This window comes from Mytilus trossulus, chromosome 9 (genome assembly GCF_036588685.1).
Source record: "Mytilus trossulus isolate FHL-02 chromosome 9, PNRI_Mtr1.1.1.hap1, whole genome shotgun sequence".
Lineage (NCBI taxonomy): Eukaryota > Metazoa > Mollusca > Bivalvia > Mytilida > Mytilidae > Mytilus > Mytilus trossulus.
Window position 1 is genome coordinate 27381249 of NC_086381.1, and position 20997 is coordinate 27402245.

Here is a 20997-nt window from a genome sequence, read left to right on the forward strand (position 1 = left end):
ATATATCATTGGGAACAGGACATATGTGCACTCAATTCATGACGAAAAAACCGCTTAAACTTCAGTACACATGCGCTATCAATGTTTATGTAACAGCACTCACTTAAACGAAAACACTTTTGTAAATTAGAAACCACTACCGATTCATTTATTAACTATAAAGCTATCATTTGACTTAAAACGAAACCCTAATTATATTAACTGTTGGATCATTCTGGTAACGCATTGTCAGATGTAGGCGTATAATATGCATGTAAATTGATCCACCATATTTTTTTCTCCAAAAAAACGAAAGATGATTGTGTTCCTTACTTTTCTCTTCATTAGGTGTATGAAAATAACAATAGATATTAATTTCAAACGAGCTGTTACGTAACCACAAAATATCATGAGATAGATGGGAGAAAAGGGTATTATAGTTGACTTTGATTAACTTCCTGTTTGAAGCAGATAATGTATTTGTTTTGATAAATATAAGCAGACTATCAATATAACAAAAATGCATCGCCTACGATTGTTATGTGTATATGTGGCTAAATGTCTAAGCAGTGTTTTTAATAAATATCAATCCAGTACATTAAAAAATTACCGATAATCATAGCGGTATCCCATTAAGTAATTGTGCCTGCAAAAATAGTGTTAAGTTATAAATGAAAGGCTCAATTTTTCGAGTTATTAGCTGTCAAAGTCATATTGTAATATATGCTCAGTTTGATGACAGACGCATTAATTGTTTAACAATCAATTATTAATAAATATTTTGGATTAAAGAAAAGGATGTACTGCTGTTCATAGATTATAAAATGCTTTTGACCAACTGATTGGACATTTTTTTTCTTTGAATTTAATTGATGTGGTATTCGTTGTAAACTCCTTTTAATCTTAATTTCTATTTTTTGTAAAATTTTATAAAGTTAAAAGAAAACTTTGCTGGCATTTTCCCTGTACAAAAAGGAGTGATACAAGGAGAACCATTATCACCCATATTAGTTTCATTGGTTTCAAGAAATTATCAAGAAATTAAGTGTTACATTGGAAATTTTAGAACAATCATTACTTTTATTGATGTATGAAAACGCATTTGTTCAATGATTGTCAACAAATGAGAAAATTAATTGTCTATATTGGGAAAAGATTTAAAATATGGTACAGATTAACGATTGGCCTGCTGATGTTTTGAATTGCTTTATTATGTCGATTTATAGTCTTGTATCTGCTCTATTTGAAATCATTTGTTACAATATCTATATATAAGCTATGATATTCATGTAAGCTACATTACTTTTTGTTTGAATAAACTATTTAACCGATAAGACTAAAACTTGTATTCAATTAAGTAAGAAAAACTGATAAGACGGGTGTATGTCAACAGATTTTTTTTAAACTACGGTAGATAAAAACAAAGCCAAACTAAAAGCGGATCTTCCAGATGTGTGATTTTGACAAGTGCGAGATAAAAAAAATGTGGAGAGGCAATAAAAAAATTAATTGGATAACAATTACTAATACTAAATACTCACGATGATGGTCCGCTAGGTAGATAGTCACTCATTAATGAGCCTCTTCTGTCACCTGCTATTGAGTTAGGTAATGACTGAAAAGTTCAAAATAATCATAATCTTTGAAAAATACATTTTTTAGTAATAAGTCAGAAATAAATAATTTTACAACCGTCCATGACAAGTATGAAACTAATATTCAGAATCAACTAGAATTCACATGAAAATATTTTATTTTTAATCTCCATTTAGTTGCATTTAGATAAAAATTTAAATAAAAAACAAAACTTTTATTTTTATTTTTTGAACAATTTTTGAATATATCGCGCTGTAGGTTTTGCACTTCTTTAAAAGAAATACTTGCAAAATACAAAATATCAAGTTTATTTTAACTAAAGAAAGCACCTTTCTTTCATTATCAATGTACTTGAACAGAAATTTTCCATCAACTCAAAACAGTTTCGTAGCATAACTATGTAGTAATTCAGTGACGATATCTTGATTATTTTTTTGTTGAATTGACATCTTTCATTGCATTGATATCTATATTTTAGGCATTTAACACTTTTGTACTCAACATTAATTGACACAGTGTATGTAATTAATTGTACTTACTACAGATGACAGCTGTCTATTTGGTGCTCGCTTCTCGAAAGATTCAATCAAATCATCGTTATGGTCATGTAGTTGTTTGTTAGCATTGCTGAAATGCATTATAATATCATATAATTAACTTTTTTACTTCGCATTTTCAGAAGTGAGAGGCATTGTCAAAAGGTAGAGGCATTTTCAGAAGTAAGAGGCATTTTCAGAAGTAAGAGGCATTTTCAGAAGTGAGAAGCAAAGGGGCAATTAGAAACCGTAAAGCAAAGAACAGATATCCATGGATAGACTGAAATAAATACACAACTCTCTGAATAACTAGAAAAAAACCAAAATAAACTCTATAATTCACCAGTGCATACATGGGGCAACGGAAAGTTAAGCAAAATATACTGGTTTATGTGACCCGCTATATCTTGTCACAAAGCATTATCAAATTAATCATTTGCAAGAAAGTAATGTGTTGACTGTTGCCAGTCCAAACAACATAGAAAATGGGTAACGGTTAATCAAGTTGTGAAGGCAATTACTAAATAAACCTTTAAGAAAATATGTTCAACCCCCTTTAGAAAAAAAAATGTAGTTAACAAATACCTCAAACAACTTGATGTCAGTAATTTATCAAGAAGATTAAAGGGTCTCCCTTTCCAAAAACAAAACATTTTACATCAGTTTGGAATTTTCTTAAACTTATATTGCTAGCCTTCTTTCATGCTCTGTGTTTTAAAAGTGTCGTATTCGGTTTGGGAACTTGATTGGGTGTACTGTAACTTACTCTTTGAATAGTTAAGCACTCGTATTTAACGCACAATACTCATGGAGTAGCTATCGTCATAGTAAAAAGTAAAATCACAAAAATACTTCACTCCGATGAAAAGTCAAAACGGAAATCCCTAATCAAATGACAAAATTAAAATCTCAAACGCATCAAACGGATGGACAACAACTGTCATATTTCTGACTTTGTAAATGTATTTTCTTCTGTAGAAATGTACAATAAATAAATACTGCAAAGGGCTACGCGGATCAAATTGACGACCCAACAATATAGTATACAATCTTACATTGAAAGCAGAACTTAATGAAGCCGATTTAGCAATCCAAACGGTAATCTGTATCATTGCTTTCTTTTAATAAGTGTCCCTTTTTAAATATTTGTAGGCAATACTTACTGTAATAAGTGTAACTGTCGTGTCAAGTTGTCTTGTTCTTTTATTATATCTGCTACAGTGGCTTTCTCCCTGTAAGGTAAACAAAAGCAGCTATGACTCTTTACTATATGATCTTACTTGTCATAAATAATCCACGAATAGACTTACAAATTCTTCCTGTTTTCAATCTTAAATCAATTTGATTTCATTTCTTTGATGCTTTATGCTTAGCATGTTTGACTTTTGTCTAATCTTGTTTGCTTTGAGAACATTAATATGCCAGAACATAGTTTGTAAAATAAATAATAGATTACTAAAATACTGTTTTTCAAGCTGATATCTTCCTCTTGTAATAAAAAGAATTGGAATTTACTACTCCTGAACCAAGTGATTACTTACAAGTGTAATTCTCTGACTTTTTCATTGTATGATTGTTTATACGTTGATAACTCTGTCCGCACTACTGCCATATTTGTTTTATTGTCCGTTAATTCACTCCTTAATTGTCTATTTTCCACTGATATATCATTTAATGATTTCTGTAAATTCAAAAGTTGTTCTTCCATTTCTTTGTTTTCTTTCCCTAGTCCTTCCTGTAAAGAAGCAGTTTTTATGTGCATAAATTCCAAAAATATTGTAGTTATGGATACAAAATGAAGCTATATTAACATTGTAATCGACCTTTTTAAAAATATCTAAGCATATAATTATTTGCTTCTTCATACTAGTAATGATATTGGCTAAAAGTGAAATTTACCGAAGAAAAAGTACATGTTACTGAAATTCGGTATGTATTAAATACATGTTGACTATTTAATATAAAGGTTAGGGGAAATAAAGAAAACACATAAAGCAATATTACAAACTGTATATTTCTGCAATTTCTTATCGTTCTTTTCAATGTATATCAAAGAATATTTATTTTTGAAAGAAAGAATGCTGAAATGCAAAATCGCGTTAATTGGTTCAGTATATTAAGAAGATAAGATTAATTGCCTTGTTCACCTGTTGCATGACATTGTAACTTTGTTGACATGTTAACAACTCTGTCTCTAGTTCTTTCTTTAGTTGAGCTTTTTCTTGTTGCACTTTTCTTTGTTCCTGTTAAAATCAAACACTCCTGTGTTATATACATCCTATATAATTTTTAGCTAAACTCTTGTATATGACTTTCAGATAGATGTCGTTATGTATTAACTCTCAAACTTTTATTCATAAAGAAACTGACGAGATTTATTACAGTAAATAAACTCATCATAGATACCAGGATTTAATTTTATATATACGCCAGACGCGCGTTTCGTCTACAAAAGACTAATCAGTGACGATCGAATCCAAAAAAGTTAAAGACATTACCATACATTTTATACTACTGAAAAGCGGCGCCGTTACCAGTGTACTATCAATCCCTGCAAGTACTATCTGAGTAGTAACAAAAAGTAAAATCACAAAAATATTGAACTCCAGAGGAGTATTCAAAAAGGACTAATCAAATGGCAAAAAGCTCAAATACATCAAACGAATGGATAACAACTGCCATTTTCCTGACTTAGTACATGTACTTTCTAATGTAGAAATGGAGGATTAAACATGGTTTTAAAGATAGCTAAATCTCTCACTTGTATGACAGTCGGATCACTTCTATTATATAGACAACAATGTGTGAACTGTACGAACAGACGTAATAGGTACAGCAGTCTACATTGTATTATAATTCTAATCACTATAAAACAAACAAATATGTAACAAAAAAGCACAAGACGGTATATAGACCAACTACTTCTTCCATGATATAAAGATACTCGCAACATATATTATATGAATTACTATTCCTAACCCAAATTAAGAAACAAGATACATCAGCAATGTCGCCTTAATGTCAATTTTTTTTTCATATTGTCATTTATAGATAATTTCTGAGATTTTCATTTTGTTGTGTTTTTTTTTTTTTAAGACGAGACAAGATAGAGTAAACAACTCGAATACGTGTGATAATGTTTTCAATTCGAGCATCGGTGCGACGAACAGACATTGTGTGATACAATTAATTTTATCTTTTTTGTATTTCAAAAAAAGCTATGTTCTCTTCCTCCTTGTTTTATTTTAATTTCAGTAGTATCAATATCTAATTTCATTCATTTACATAAAAAAGACACCTCTAATAATATCTGCTTCTGAATTCACAGCTTTATTTAAAACTTACAAACCACATACAAATTTGTTGATTCAAATTAGAAAACAATCAAAAAAATCAATGTTATACATATTCCATATACAATGTACTACTGGTTGTTAAGTAACATGTGTTTCAAAGCTTAAAAAAGGTCAATTGCAAATTTTTTCTTACCTACGGATAGTTTTCCTATGAATCATAGACGGCAGCTTGCAATGCAATAGTGTTGATGTTTTGATAATATATATGAATGGCAATTATACATGTAGTGTACGACAAGATAAACAGCTGATTTCTTTTATATAATACCAGATAAGGCGAGACTGTTGTTTAATGGTCCCATGAATTTTAGCCATATTTAATGTGCATTGTACATAGTTCCCTCTGGTACTGTTTATACTGATTCTTATTGTAAATTCTATATTGAATCTTTTGGAAAATTGTGGTATATTTTTTAAATACAGACACAGATTTTCACGCACTTATTCGTATGAAATAAACAAATTTAGGCATCAGTGTGCTAAAGAATCAATAGTAATTAATGATGATATGCATAAAAGATATGAGGTACACGTAAATGAGATTCAACACACCACTCAAAATTCAATAGAAACTTACTTTTTCCCTTATTCTTTCTTCCATTTTTGACATTTCTCTTTCCATTTCTTCTTCCAGTTGTCGTAGATGTTTGTCATGTTGGATTTTTTCTCTAAAATGGAGAAATTAGATAAAACATTAAAATGCAAATCTCATATGTATTTTAGGTTTGAAAGACAAATCAGAAGTTTTAAGCGTTCATAGATATTCAGCGTTTACTGAATCTGTTACTCAATTTACTTTTCTAAACGTATAAAGACCTTTCAACGTAAGCCGAAGTTAGAACTACATGTGTTTGTAATAAGTAAAATAATGACTATGTGTTCTTGATTTTGTAAATGGGTAATGTGTCCTTTGTTAATTGCCAAGCAGTGTTAACTTAGTTGTTAATTGAACTAGCTTTAACTTATTGCATGTGAGTACTCGTATATGAGTTTTGTTTGCCTATCGTCTTCGTGTGATTAATTTAAGTGCCTAATACCAATTCATTGAGTCAAGCCATTTCTAGATAATTATTAAATGTGTTCTGATGTTTTTCTACTGGTAGGTACTTTACAGTGAAATATATGATAAATATAGAAGATGCGGAATGATTGCCAATGAGAAAACTATAAATCAGAAACCAAATGACGAAGACGTTAACTTAAACAAAAAGCAAGCTGTAGTGGATTAAATCCGCTTCATTTGGCCTCTATTGAATAGCTGTTTCATTGACAATCATACCGCATCATCTTATGTTATATTCTTATGTTATATACATGTTCAAAAATTGTTAAAAAGTCTTACTTGAACTCAAAAGTAATTTATCATCATTAATAGTTACCAAAGGTACCAGGCTTATAATTTAATACTCCAGACGAGCGTTTCGTCCACATAAGACTCATCCGTGATGCTCAGACCAAAATAGTTATAGAAAGCCAAACAAGTACAGAGTTGAAGAGCATTGATTAACAGTGATTTTGCTTTTATCTATCCGTATTTATTTAAGGGGAGGCGGTGCAAATACCTGTTTTTCATGTGTAGTTAGAAAAGTAAATGTGCAAAATAGTATTAAGAGGATATCTAAGCTGAAAGATGTGGGTACTATAGAAATGATACAAACTTGTTATGTTAGTCATTTAATGCCATGTCTTTGGAAAATTAAGAAATCAAAAATTCGGGAACACTATCAAGTCTACAAAAACTAAGTCTCTCAACTTTTTGCACTATCCATATATCATGGAGAAAAGACCATATGCACGCAAATTACGCTTAATTTTTTTACGCCGTTTTAAAATAAGAAAGCACTACCGATTAATTTGTTAACTGTAGAGTTATCATTTATAATATTGGTGCTTTGAAGCGTTTTTACAGTTGACGATTTTTCTTTCTTAATATATGCAGCATTTTGAGTATCTATGACATAAAAAGAAACCCTAATTATATTCACTGTTGGATTTTTCTGGTAACACATTGTCGAATGTAGGCGTATAAAATGCATGCCGATTGAATCATCAAATGTATTTTTATCAAGAAAATACGAACGAGGATTGTGTTCTACCATTTTCTCTACATTAGGTTTATGAAAATAACTAAGTGAATATCAATATATATATATATTATATATCACTCGAATTGTTACGTAACAAAATATACATGTAATGCTTAAGATGAAAGAAGAAATGACAATTGACTTTGATTAACCTGCTGTTCAAAGCAAATAAGATATTTAATTTGATATTTGAAAAAAACAATTCTCAGTAGTACAAAAATGTCTCGCCCTTTGATAAGAAAATCATTTAGTCATTTAGTTATAAGTAGTCGTTAAATACATTTAGTATCTTATAACGTTAATTTTATTCAAATTCTTCAGAACTCTTGTACTCGTCATTGGTACAAGACATACACGGCTATATCCATGTACACTAGCACCTGTAGTTCATATGTATCTAAATTACAAGAGTGTCCTATTAAATTGATGAATGCATTGAAAAAACTATACTACCATGATTATCTGTGGAAGGTAGTTTTATATAGGTCTTACCTTCTTAGGTAAAATACACACACAAACACTCACTACATACACGCACAAAATCGCCAAAAAAATCGTATAAACTTTGAATATTGTCTATTTATAATTTTGTTTTTTCTTTGTTGACATATTTGTTTGGTTTTATAGTGACTAAGATTGTAAATATCCCTATTTTTGACATTCGTATCTATCTATCTTGTCTGTTTGTTTTGTTCACACTTTAACGTCAAAATAATCGAATGTTATGCGACTTTCATACAATTGACATGTTTAGCTAGCTATAAACTAGGTTTTTCCAACCATTTTCCACATAAGGAAATGCATGTTTCAAGTGAGGAATATGGCAGCCTTTCCATACACTTGATTTGTTTGAGCTTATGATGTTGTAATTTAACAAGGGACTTTGTGATTTGAATTTTCCTTTGAGTTCGGTATTTTCGTTAATAGTACCTTACTCCTAAGTTAGCGTACGACAACAAAATGCATGATGAACTAATCATCGTCGCAAGATAATCTCAGTTATCTCTACTCTTACTTCTTTTGTTCTTTTTATACATTACATTTATACTATCATTATATTAAGAATTAAGAAATGTCGGCGCAGAATTTGATTGTGCTATGTACTTGCGCACGCATCTTACTTTTTAAATGTTTTCTCCAGTCGTTGGTTTTCCACTTTGTACGTACTGACATCTTTTATAACACCGAGGATGATTGATTCGAAATGTTGGAGGAGTTCTGGATTGTCTGAGGCATGCAGTTGTTGGTAAAGATCACACACTTGTTCTTGGCTGAAATGGAGAAAAAAAACATTTGTCACGCGTTCATTTACTTAATAGAAATGTAAGATTGAAATAAATGGGAAATCGAACAACCCTAAGAACCTTTCAACCTCTTGTACATTGACCTGTACTGAAGCAATAGACAATGTTAAATTAAAACATATTCAGCACCTGTTGTAGTAATAACGCCAAAACATGTACAATGATTGTAGTGTTCTCATTTGATTATTAAAATCTAGAGCTAACATTAAAATGTATTCATTAAAAGAGAGGCGAAATATACCAAAGGGACATTCAAACTCACAAATAGAAAACAAAATGACAACGCCATAGCTGAAAAAAATGAAAAACAAACATACAAGCAATAGTACACAAAACACAACATAGAAAAATAAAGACTGAGCAACACGAAACCCACCATAAATGCGGATGCCCCGGACGGGAAGGCAGATCCTCCTCAACATTTTGCACCAGTCGTATTGCTCATGCTACTGCAACGTCAATAAAATTTGATTACGCAACGCCATTTGCGAGACAGACCTACCGCCGGAACGTCAACTGCTTATCAAACTGCTGAATGCCATTTTGCACAGATGTATGCCGTAAATGTTTCCCATTAACTGAACTGTCAAAGAATCGACTGCAGAAAACATTTAAAGCCTTAAAGTTTTAACCGCATAATTGCCAAAAACCCATTGTAATGGGTGAAATAACGGTAAAATCAGAACGTGAAAAACAGAACCTACCGGACTGAATTGACTAAAACGTACCGGACTGAATTGGTTGAGCTTTCGGATAATCATTTTGGCGTTTGTTACAGGCAGTCATTGCTTTTGTTGGTTACACGTTCATTGGTAAGGGAGAAACCAGGGTTTCAATGTTTACCACAATATTTGAACTTTCGACCTGGACTTTTTTTTAAACATTGAAGTAATGAAATAACTTTCTGTTCATAAGTTTGTTTACAAAAAAATGATTATTTGAAAATGGCAATTACAAAACATAATCTAGTGTTACGTTTCTAATGTTGGTCAGTATACAAACCGGTTATAAGTCTAATTCGGCTATTCTATTTATTGCTTTGATTTACATTCTATATATATGATTGTTATGATTTTATACTAATTAATATCTTTATTCAATTATTGCTACCATGAAATTGTATCTCATTAGATATCATATAATTTTACAGAAATAAAAAGGTATAAAACAGCGAACCGATTGATGACCTATATATATATTTATTCAGTCATATTGACATACATTGGTGGTATTATTTACATCTTACAAACAGATGCTCAGTCAGGGAATATTTTTCTAATTCAGAAGATTACTTTATAAATGTTCCAGCTCAGAGTTGAGATGATCATATGATTGTTTTTGTATAATGCCTATCAAGTATTTTTTCTTTGTTATGAAAGAGATTGACATTTTTTTTATACAATATGTCAAACTCTACACCAACCCTAGTCTAGGACAACTATGAAATTTCAACAGGGACTTTTCAAGGACTTCGCATCAACACCAAATTTACTTAATGACAAAGGCATTTGAATATAACATGAGACTGTCGCAGACGAGCTACCAGAATTGGCACAGTCACCTGCAAATGTGAAAGCAGACTCAACCTGATAATACTACAAGTGATGATGTCTATAAAAGGACCATAATCAGCAATTGTACACATTATGTAAAATATACACTTTTGTCATTGTATAGAACTTAAAATATATTTGCAATGTGTACATATTTTGCATAGAAAGATTATCTCGATGCAAAAATGTTATTCAAGCCATTACTTGCAGTTGACATTTAACACAAGCATGTACTTAAAATAAATCCCTTTTGAAAATGTATATTTTACCGAATATGGTTGAAATATTGTTGCAGTCAATGGAACAAATCACATATTAGTGAAGAGGAAGTATTTAGCAAGTATGTATAGACGAGATCTGATTAAATGGGGAAATAATTACTCAAAATATATAACTTCGGCTTTAAAACCTATTTCTATATTGTTGGCATAGTATATCAAACACAATGAACAACTCATTTGGATAAAAGGAAAAAAATACACTGTATCACTTCCCATAAGATCATAAATGATAAGTTATCAAAAAGTAAAATAACAAAAATACCGAACAACAAGGAAATTTTAAAACGGAAAGTCCCTTTTCATATGACAAATTCAAAAAGTCGAACACGACAAACGATTTGAAAACGAATGTCATGTTTCTAACTAATGCACAAAAATGATAACAGTAATTTCCAAAAAATTAGGACTGCTCAGCAGAAAATCAGACAAATACCAACAAACAGACAAACAATAACGAACAAAACATTGTGTGCCTTAGAAATGTGTTAGAGTAAAACCAGTAAAACCTATGTCAAACAAGCAAAGCATATCAATAAAAACCAGCACATGCCAGATTATAACAGGATGACCACTAACTTAAACGAGAAAATAAAAGTCGGCACATGATTTGGGAATCGTGATCAAATTGTGCTTGCTATTGTTTACCAGGCAGCAATTACTTGAATGTAACACAAAGGTCAAGCTGGTGATAGACATTAAAACAATGATATACCACAATAGAATATCGTATAATGGTCACATATGAAAAAAATAAACAAACGTTTCGAACAATATAAATAAATGGAAACAAGAGTACATCTCTTTGTTTATCTCTGATGTTTGTTGTTTTCTATATCTGCATGTATAGTTAATCAGGGCAGATGTCCTAAACTTCTTTATATAGAAGATTACGCCATAAGCTTTCCAGCTGTTATAGTTAAATATGATATTTAAATAAGCAAACAAATAAAAAAATCGGGTTTGTCCATCGACATATTAAAAATACAGCAATAGTAACCGTATATTTAATTTGTTATGCTATAAAAATGAAAACATACCAATTGAGTACAGAATATATGTATAAAAACAATGAGGTATGGTATGATTGCTAATAATACAATTATCCACCAAATTTCAACTTTATTCAACTGCACGACCTTCAACAATGAACAAAACACACACCGTATAGTCGGCTATAAAATACCCCGAAATGAAAAAAAAATCAATTGACAAAACTAACGGCAATATGAACACAAAAAATACAAAAAAGCAACCTAACAATACGAAAAAGAAACACAAATACAAACAAACAAACAACATCACACAATGAAACATTGTTTTTTTTGTAATCAAAAACGTTTTCCTCTTTTTCTATATGAAGCCAAAATATAAATGTTTTTAAATGCAACCTTCACAGAAACCATGCGTGTGTCATAATACCTTTGTAAACGTTACAACGAACAAATAACACGAAGGGACAAACAAGTTTTGCTGGATTTTAAATCAAAATGTCAATTAGGTTTAGACCAAATATCGAAAGATTAATTGTCGAGAAAAATTTAAAAGACTCTTACTGCTTACACAAATGGTATAGGAACATGACAGGTTTACATTCTCAGACTGTTTTTGTTTCATAATTTGAACAAGAATTTGTCTATAATACACGATGCCCCACTCACTCTATCATTTTCTAAGTTTAGTTGGGTAAAAAATCTAATTTAATATCAAGGGAACATGTGTACTTAGTTTCAAGTTGATCTCAATGTTAACACTATATATAAATTTCCGGCGTTCTAAGCACTTTTCCTAATTTAGCTATATCAGGATTGCTCAGAGCCGAATTATTGAAAGCTAAGGATTATAAGAACCGAAACAGTCGAAAATATTAATGACTATAAAAACAAACAAATATGCAACAAAGAAGCACAAAAAAGCATACAGAAAAAGCACATTAGCAAAAATTAAAGACAAGAATACAAAAATTAACCATATCACAATAACATAATGACGGGATGTATAAGTACAGAGCCACGCCATATGCTATATCACAGAAACTCAAAACGCATATAGACAAATAATTACAGAGCCACGCCATATGCTATATCACAGAAACTCAAAACGCATATAGACAAACAATTACAGAGACACGTCATATGTATCATAGAAACACAAAAAGAACCGAAACAGTCGAAGAGCTATATGCCAAAAAAGGAAATTATCCTTCAAAGGTAAAATTTGCTTTAGGGATTTGAAAACATAGTTTCTTAATAATATATAAATACAAAAGGACAATTTTAGAAAGTTTTGCTATAAATCATATCAGAACCGAACTACTGAGCTGAAGATACCCCTCAATTTAGTAGTACTGAATGATCATCAATACATACCAAATGGACAGTTACAATTATAAAATAAGTAGTCTTTCTTACGCTCTGTACAGAAATGCAACTTTCGCGCTGATACATTTCTCAATAAGCCCTAAACAAATAGAACCAGACATTGGTATGACTAATACATAGATACAACATACAAAGATGAATTCGCGTGAAACAGGGTATACGTTGTCATAGATTTGGTGAAAATACAATTACCTTTTCTCAGACAAAACATCTAAATCCGTTTTAATTGTATCATTATCTTCTAGTGGTGGTAACATTTCCGATGTTTGACCACCTTTCCGTCTTGGACTTGGCGAAGGTGAACATAGGTCTTTCTTAGTAATGACACCATCGTCGTCACTGTCGACTGCTGAAAAGATTGTCTGAAGTTCCTCCGACGACAGATTTAGACGATCTGCCACGTGTCGAAATGAGTCGATTGTATACGACTCGTCCTCTCCAACATCAGAAAACACTACTTCAGGAACTTTCTTGAACATGTGAAGATTTGAAGTTTAGGAATATATGTCCAAGATGCTAGATGATAACATTACACCTGGTTGCACTGCACAAGATTAAATAACATAAAACATAAAAGTTTCTTTCTATTTACTGTGATCCTATCTTTTATTTTTCCTCTTTCACGGTCTGTTTACTGGTTTAAACGTTATATTAAATCCTATTTTATTTTATTTATTCTCCTTTCATAATAAATGTCACAATATTTTGGTTCCCAACAGCTGTCTTTATGTCTTCAGTATTTACAGGTGTATGTATTTCTTATTTTCTCAAAACTGATAGCAGGTAATTGACAAATACAATGCATACTTTTACAGTTGTGGGCGTCTATCTTCGTGTGTAATCTCAAATATCCTGGTAATACGTTTTAATTTTAATTTTAATTTTAATTAACTATCCACTGACATGATCTCCGACGTCCGAATTTGTGTCCACACTACATGTATGTATTGTTTGTTTATTATCAAAGGACGTCTATGTTTACAGGTGAGAGCGACTTTTGACAGATTATTTAGTTTATGAACCTACAATCAACACCCTCTATCTCTGTCACGATCTGTGAAGTTTGTCGTTTGGGAACTTTAAACATAATGAGGAAAGTAAATATGATTTTTCAATTATAGTAAGACGACCTATTTAAGTTGTTGCCATTTACTATAATAATAGAACATGCAAACTTTTCTCTCAGAACGTTGTGTTCGTGACAGTCGTTGTGAACTTCTATTTCATAGATGAGATGACTTTACCACAAACCTAGATGTCTACTGTACTCTGAAACAATTACACGAAGTACTCCATGGAATTTCAATAATGAAAAATTAGTCTTTGATTTGTACTGACGTTTTTGCTGCCGCAAGCTGAATATATAAATTTCAGAAATGGCTTTCCTGAAGGTTCTCCAGCACGCAATGCACTTAACCTACTTATTCAAAGTTATATCGTGAGCGACAATCTCAAATAAACTCTCCGGTTAACTCTAGTTCTCTATTATGTTCATTCGTCATTTCTTGATTATATTCACATGTACATCTGGGTCCAAAGATGGTATAATTCAACCAGTTATCCTTTGTCATAATATTTAACCCACCTTATCCCTTATAAATGCTTTATATAAACTTATGTGTTTTTGTAACTACCTTTTATTTGAATTGTCCCAAAGTAAATATTATTACAATATTAGTTCCTCTAAGGGTCATACTTAATGTCCTAAATGTTATATGATTAAACTTAACAAAACAGAACTGGCAAGCAAAACATTAAATTAAATTTTTAACATAAATATTTATAGTGTATCTACAAATTTTCCAATTATAAATAATCTTCATGTCAAGTTTAACTATGCCTCTGTCAAGCTGTGATCGAGAGTCATTTTTTATCATATAGAATCATGTTTCGTCTCATCTGTAGCCTTTACGGGGCGCCGAATGGGACTCTTGTGGTTTTGTACTCAAAATTCAATTTTGTACGGACAAAAGTGACTTTTGTTCAACAAAAATGAGTTCAGTTTAACAAAATTTGTATCATACTACAAATTTGAAATTTTGTCATACAAAATTATCTATCAGCGGACAAAAGTCACTTTTGTCATGACAAAATTCATTTTTGTTACACAGACTTGACTTTTGTTACCTAATTTGAAAACTGAGCGACAAAAGTCAATTTTGTATTTAAATTAGTTTGGTTTGGTTTCTGTGAACTAATTTGCATACAAAATCGACTTTTGTTACACAAAACTGACTTTTGTCTCAACAAAATTGACAAAATTGAATTTTGTCTCAACAAAATTGACAAAATTGAATTTTGTCTCAACAAAATTAACAAAATTGACTTTTGTCTCAACAAAATTGACAAAATTGAATTTTGTCTCAACAAAATTGACAAAATTGAATTTTGTCTCAACAAAATTAACAAAATTGACTTTTGTCTCAACAAAATTGACAAAATTGAATTTTGTCTCAACAAAATTGACAAAATTGAATTTTGTCTCAACAAAATTAACAAAATTGAATTTTGTCTCAACAAAATTGACAAAATTGAATTTTGTCTCAACAAAATTAACAAAATTGAATTTTGTCTCAACAAAATTGTCAAAATTGAATTTTGTCTCAACAAAATTGAATTTTGTCTCAACCAAATTAACAAAATTGAATTTTGTCTCAACAAAATTAACAAAATTGAATTTTGTATCAACAAAATTGATTTTTGTCTCACGAAAGTCAATTTTGTCTCACGAAAGTCAATTTTGTCTCATATAAGTTAATTTTGTTGTTACAAAATTGAAATTTGTCATCACAAAAATGAATTTTGTCGTCACAAAATTGACTTTTGTCTCAACAAAATTGACAAAATTGACTTTTGTCTCAACAAAATTGACAAAATTGACTTTTGTCTCAACAAAATTAACAAAATTGACTTTTGTCTCAACAAAATTAACAAAATTGACTTTTGTCTCAACAAAATTAACAAAATTGACTTTTGTCTCAACAAAAATGACAAAATTGAATTTTGTCTCAACAAAAATGACAAAATTGAATTTTGTCTCAACAAAAATGACAAAATTGAATTTTGTCTCACAAAAGTCAATTTTGTCTCACAAAAGTCAATTTTGTCTCACAAAAGTTAATTTTTTTCACAAAAGTCAATTTTGTCTCACAAAATTGAATCTTACCGTACACAATTGACTTTTGTGATTTAATTTCCATATCAGGTAACAAATGTCAATTTTGTATGCAAATATGTTTATATTTGCATACCTTTAAGACAAAATTGACTTTTGTCATGACAAATATGAATTTTGTCATGACAAAAATGAATTTTGTCTACACAAATGAATTTTGTCATCACAAAATTGAAGTTCTCACAAAACAAGTCTGTAGCACATAGTTTTGTAAGACAAAAATGATTTTGTTATGACAGAATTGAATTTTGTACAAAACCACAAGAGTCCCATTCGGCGCCCCGTAGCCTTGTATGTATGGATATTTTTTTTATTAGACTCAATATTTCGTCGAATACTGACCAAGGTAAGGGTAGATAATGCCAATGCAACACATATATAACTAATGTTTGTTCTTCTCGCATGAAATAACTAGAAAGTATATGATTAAAATCGAGAATGAGAATGGGAAAGGGGAACGTGTCAAAGAGACAACAACCTGACCAAAGAGCAGAAAACAGTCCCCCTCCCCCTTTCTCCGTGTGTAACCATTGCAATACAGTCTGCTTATATATCAAGTCATTAAACGAAAATGTGCTAAGTTTAGCAGATATAACCAATAAGGTTTCTAGTCATGGGTGATAGAATCTACCCAAAATTCGTATCAAATGAAGTTATACAGACAAAAGATACAATAAGGCGGATCTAAATGAAGGTAATATTTAAGCTGCTAACTAAATAGTTCACAAAGGTTATATTATTTGTTACTTTCCCTTTGGCAACTGACTATTACGAAATATTATAATAAGAAAGTGTATAAGTATGTGTTTTGTTCTTGTTTACACGATAACATTATGTATCGAAAAGTAATATCTTATACAACACGTACAAAAAACAATCTCTATTGAAATCTTTAACTTCATATAAATATCATCGTGTATACAAAGGACAATCTCTATTGAAATCTTCAACTTCATACATTTATCCTCAAATAACAAAGGTGACGTTTTATTTGATCATTTTAAAGTACAGGAAATTAAAGGAAAATTTCTATTTATACCATGCTTGCTCTTTATAAAAGGTAAAGTGTATACAAAAATAGAGGTGATACGGGAACTTTCAAAGCTGTTTACTTTCCCCAAGTACGTCATACAATGCACAAGATAATCATATAACCTGTTACGTGTACATTGTAAAAATTAAGGAATTTGATTCTTCTGCTAAATACATGAAGCATAATCATAGGGAATGGTGAGGATAATTAATGTGACGTTTAAATGCTTACATCCACGTCTTTTGGACTATGGTAGAGAGTTTCATTGGCAGTATTTTATACATATACTGAAATGGTCATATAGTGACGTTATCTTGTTCTAAGTCTATATGTGAAGTACTGTTTATAGAAACATAATAGAGGATTTACTGGATTAAACTTTATTGGATATTTTCAATGCTTCAAGTTTGAAAACCAAAGATAGATGAAAACTTTGATATTGAATTAGGGAGCTACCATTTGATTTTTATGGGGGGGGCTAGGATGACAAATTTTGTCCTGCCTTTTTTTTTAGTTGTAATCTCTGTCCTGCCTTTTTATTTTTCAGTCTATTCGGTCCTGCCTTTTTTTTTCTTAGCTTAACCTGACTTTTTTACAACAATTTTCATCCTGCCTTTTTTTTTTGCCAAGTTACTCATCCTGCTTTTTTTTTTTACTCAAAATCCTGTCCTGCCTTTTTTTTTTAAATTTCATCCTAGCCCCCCCATAAAAATCAAATGGTAGCTCCCTTAAAAATTAATGTTAAAAGGTTACGGACAACATTATCTTTATATGTCTACTCTACCTGGTGAATTAAGTAGTTGCATTAGTTTAATTGAAAATTAATATGTGTTACCAAATATCATTTGTTTTTTTTTAGAGTATATATATAGGTGACTAAGAATTTACATCTTAATATATAAAATGTCACATATAGGACTGTGGTCTTTCTAACTAGCAAAATAAAAATATGAATGTACTTTTAACTTTTGTTGATTTTTGAATGAAGATTTAGAAGAATGAATAATATACATATTCATCATGGTTTTCAAATCAAATCCAGATTATAATTCCGTTCTAATATTAAAGTTGAATTAGTAAACATGTGACCAATTGTTTACTTATAATAGGTTCTATATTAGTCTGTAACAGTTGGTATACATGTCCAAGGATCGGTCGGTGGTCTAATGTAAATAAATATAGACAATTGTTTTAGTACTAAAACCGGTGATGCAATTTTAGAAACATTAAAAATTTATCTACTGAGTGTCAAGTGTTGAATATGCAGTCAACAACATAAACTAGCACAAACATGCATATACTGCAAATACTGTCGGTCAAACATTGCAATCTACTTGTACACAAATATATAGTGTTTTAATAAAACCTGGCACTGTAAGTAAGAACAAATAAAACTGTTTCTACATAAATGACCATCGATATTAGCCTATAAGGAGGTCTGTAACATGTGGCCTGTAATCGCTGTAACAAAGGGTTAGGTTATGTAGTGGGAGGTTTTACATCAATCCTATCAACCTAACCAAGTGAACACTCATCTTGTACTATTAAAGTCGGTAAGATATATTGTTAAAACTGAAAAGGACGGCTTTAAAGACCGGACAACAAGATCTGGTAATATAGGTATCGGGTATTGGTAGATTGATTGTTGATTGCTTAACTTCAGTGGCAAATATTTCATCCATATTCAGGACGAAGGGTATTGGTAGATATAACATTCAAGACACTGCATGTTTGGCAAGGAAAAGTTTTGAATGGGTATTGGTAAATGTAACATTCAAAACTTTTCCTTGCCAAACGTGCAGGGTCCAAATGAAGATCAACAGAAACCTAATATAAACAATAATATGCCAGCGATAAAGGCGAACTATTTTTTTAAATATTTTGATTCTATATTTAGTTTTAGTCAAACATGGGACTAATGTGTATGCAAAGTGGTGCAATAATCTGACATCGCTCATTCAATACCTAAACCATGATTTAAAGTAAGAATCAATAAATTAAAGGTTAACTGCGCTTACTATTGCATACATACATATGAATAAAATAAGTTACATGTTGATAAAATACATTAAACATGTCAAGGTGACATGATTGACTCATTTGGATAACCTGTCGCAAAAAAAAATACATTTGCATATAAATTCAATAATTATCGGGTTTTATATAATTTTAATGCTTTTATTCCAACACCTACATAACACGGCTATATTAATATAGACCATATCTGGGCTGAATATGTCTTGTGTATTAGATACTGTAACAGGTGCTTGGTAATAACAAAATATCCATAATGATGACTAATACAATTCACACTGATCAATACTGTTTTTCACCAAATAAAAACTCATGCAAAATATTAATTCCTGTCCAGATTGGAGAAAATAATAAATGATATAAATGTTCAATTGAAAGTTATTTTCGTGAACTTTATATGACACGCAGTTTGTGATTGAATTCATCCAAGGTCTCTCTATAACACCACAACAGATCTTAGATAGGACTACGAACTTTATACATCAAAGAAAAAAATAACAAATGAATTGAAACAAACAAATCGAAGTTTTCTGGTCATAAACAATATTACAGCAGAAAGCATTGAGTGTGTAGGTAAATTTCTGGTCATAAACAATATTCGGTTTACAACAGAATGCATTGAGTGTGTAGGTAAATTTTTTGTCATAAACAATTTTCGGTTTACAGTAGAATGCATTGAGTCTGTAGGTGAAGGTAATATCTTTGATTAGCTACCTTGCTAGATGAACTAGATGATATTAGGTAAACGACCCTCTTTTAAGAGTAAACTGGTCCGACAGATAACTGATCTATTTGGCTGTAGGACTAGACTATTCCGAAACTTAATAAAGATTTCACGGTTATATTACAAGCAAGCTAACCAAACATTTTACCTTTACCTACACATGCAATGCGTTCTGCTGTAAATTTATTTACAGTGTACATGCCTGTTTAGAGGATGCAATTGTTTGCGCTTTCTTATTACAATTCATTTGTAGGATATGTTGTGTTGTTTTATTCCAAAAACAGGCTTCACATAATAAGGTATTGCAATGCTCTGTATACAAAGAAGGTGTTGTTAAAGTTACAAGTTGTTTGGAAGAACTATTCTCCCATTTTTTCAATTTTTTCAACAAAAAAAAACTTTATTAGTAAAGTTTAACATTTAGAAATACAAATAGTTTTGGTAGAATACCTCACACCAAGCAAGTATTAGAAGATCAGCAAAATACTCACCATGTTAATGCCTTCAGACCCTCGTCTAGTGAACCAACAAAATCATCTAGAGCATCCAGATCAGGAACGTCATCTGCCGAGGCCTTACTGGAATGGCGGCGTCTTTTTACATTTTTATAAACATCTTTAAATCCAACTTTAAATTCATCATGGCTAATTTTCCCGTCACCGTCCTTGTCAAGTTCCTGAAAGATTTCTTTAAGTTCGTCCAGTGGTAAATCGCCACAAATCTGTGCTAATTCGGATTCGTCAATAAAACCGGACCCATCCAAGTCAATAATACTAAATAATTGTTCGGCGTGGTCATTTAAATCCTCATACATTGTTCGTGTTTTTGTACTTTTGTTCGTATGTCTGTACTCTGGTCAGTGATCACGGCAGTTTCATATTACCCTAAAATTCAACAATTTAAATCTTACTCTGATGCATCGTAGACATTCCTAGTTATTATACAAACAAAAAGTCCTTTA

At 30.9% G+C, this 20997-nt stretch overlaps 1 protein-coding gene across 8 annotated transcripts in view; it reads right to left on the bottom strand.

Annotated features, from left to right (window-relative positions):
- The window catches only part of LOC134685400 (ras and EF-hand domain-containing protein homolog), a 43250-nt gene that overhangs the window by 11400 nt on the left and 10853 nt on the right, over positions 1-20997 (bottom strand). For 5 of the 8 annotated variants that reach the window (XM_063545136.1, XM_063545137.1, XM_063545134.1 and 2 more), the window contains exons 2-10: positions 20528-20920; positions 8676-8825; positions 6045-6135; positions 4259-4354; positions 3653-3846; positions 3275-3343; positions 2115-2202; positions 1521-1594; positions 590-625 (exon numbers count right to left, since the gene is read on the bottom strand). In XM_063545136.1, coding sequence (XP_063401206.1) covers positions 590-625; positions 1521-1594; positions 2115-2202; positions 3275-3343; positions 3653-3846; positions 4259-4354; positions 6045-6135; positions 8676-8825; positions 20528-20850 — 1121 coding nt within the window. In that variant the 5' untranslated portion in view covers positions 20851-20920. Of the gene's footprint in view, positions 1-589; positions 626-1520; positions 1595-2114; positions 2203-3274; positions 3344-3652; positions 3847-4258; positions 4355-6044; positions 6136-8675; positions 8826-13262; positions 14296-20527; positions 20921-20997 lie in introns of those variants that run through there. The other 3 variants (XM_063545139.1, XM_063545142.1, XM_063545140.1) reach the window with 2 other exon arrangements.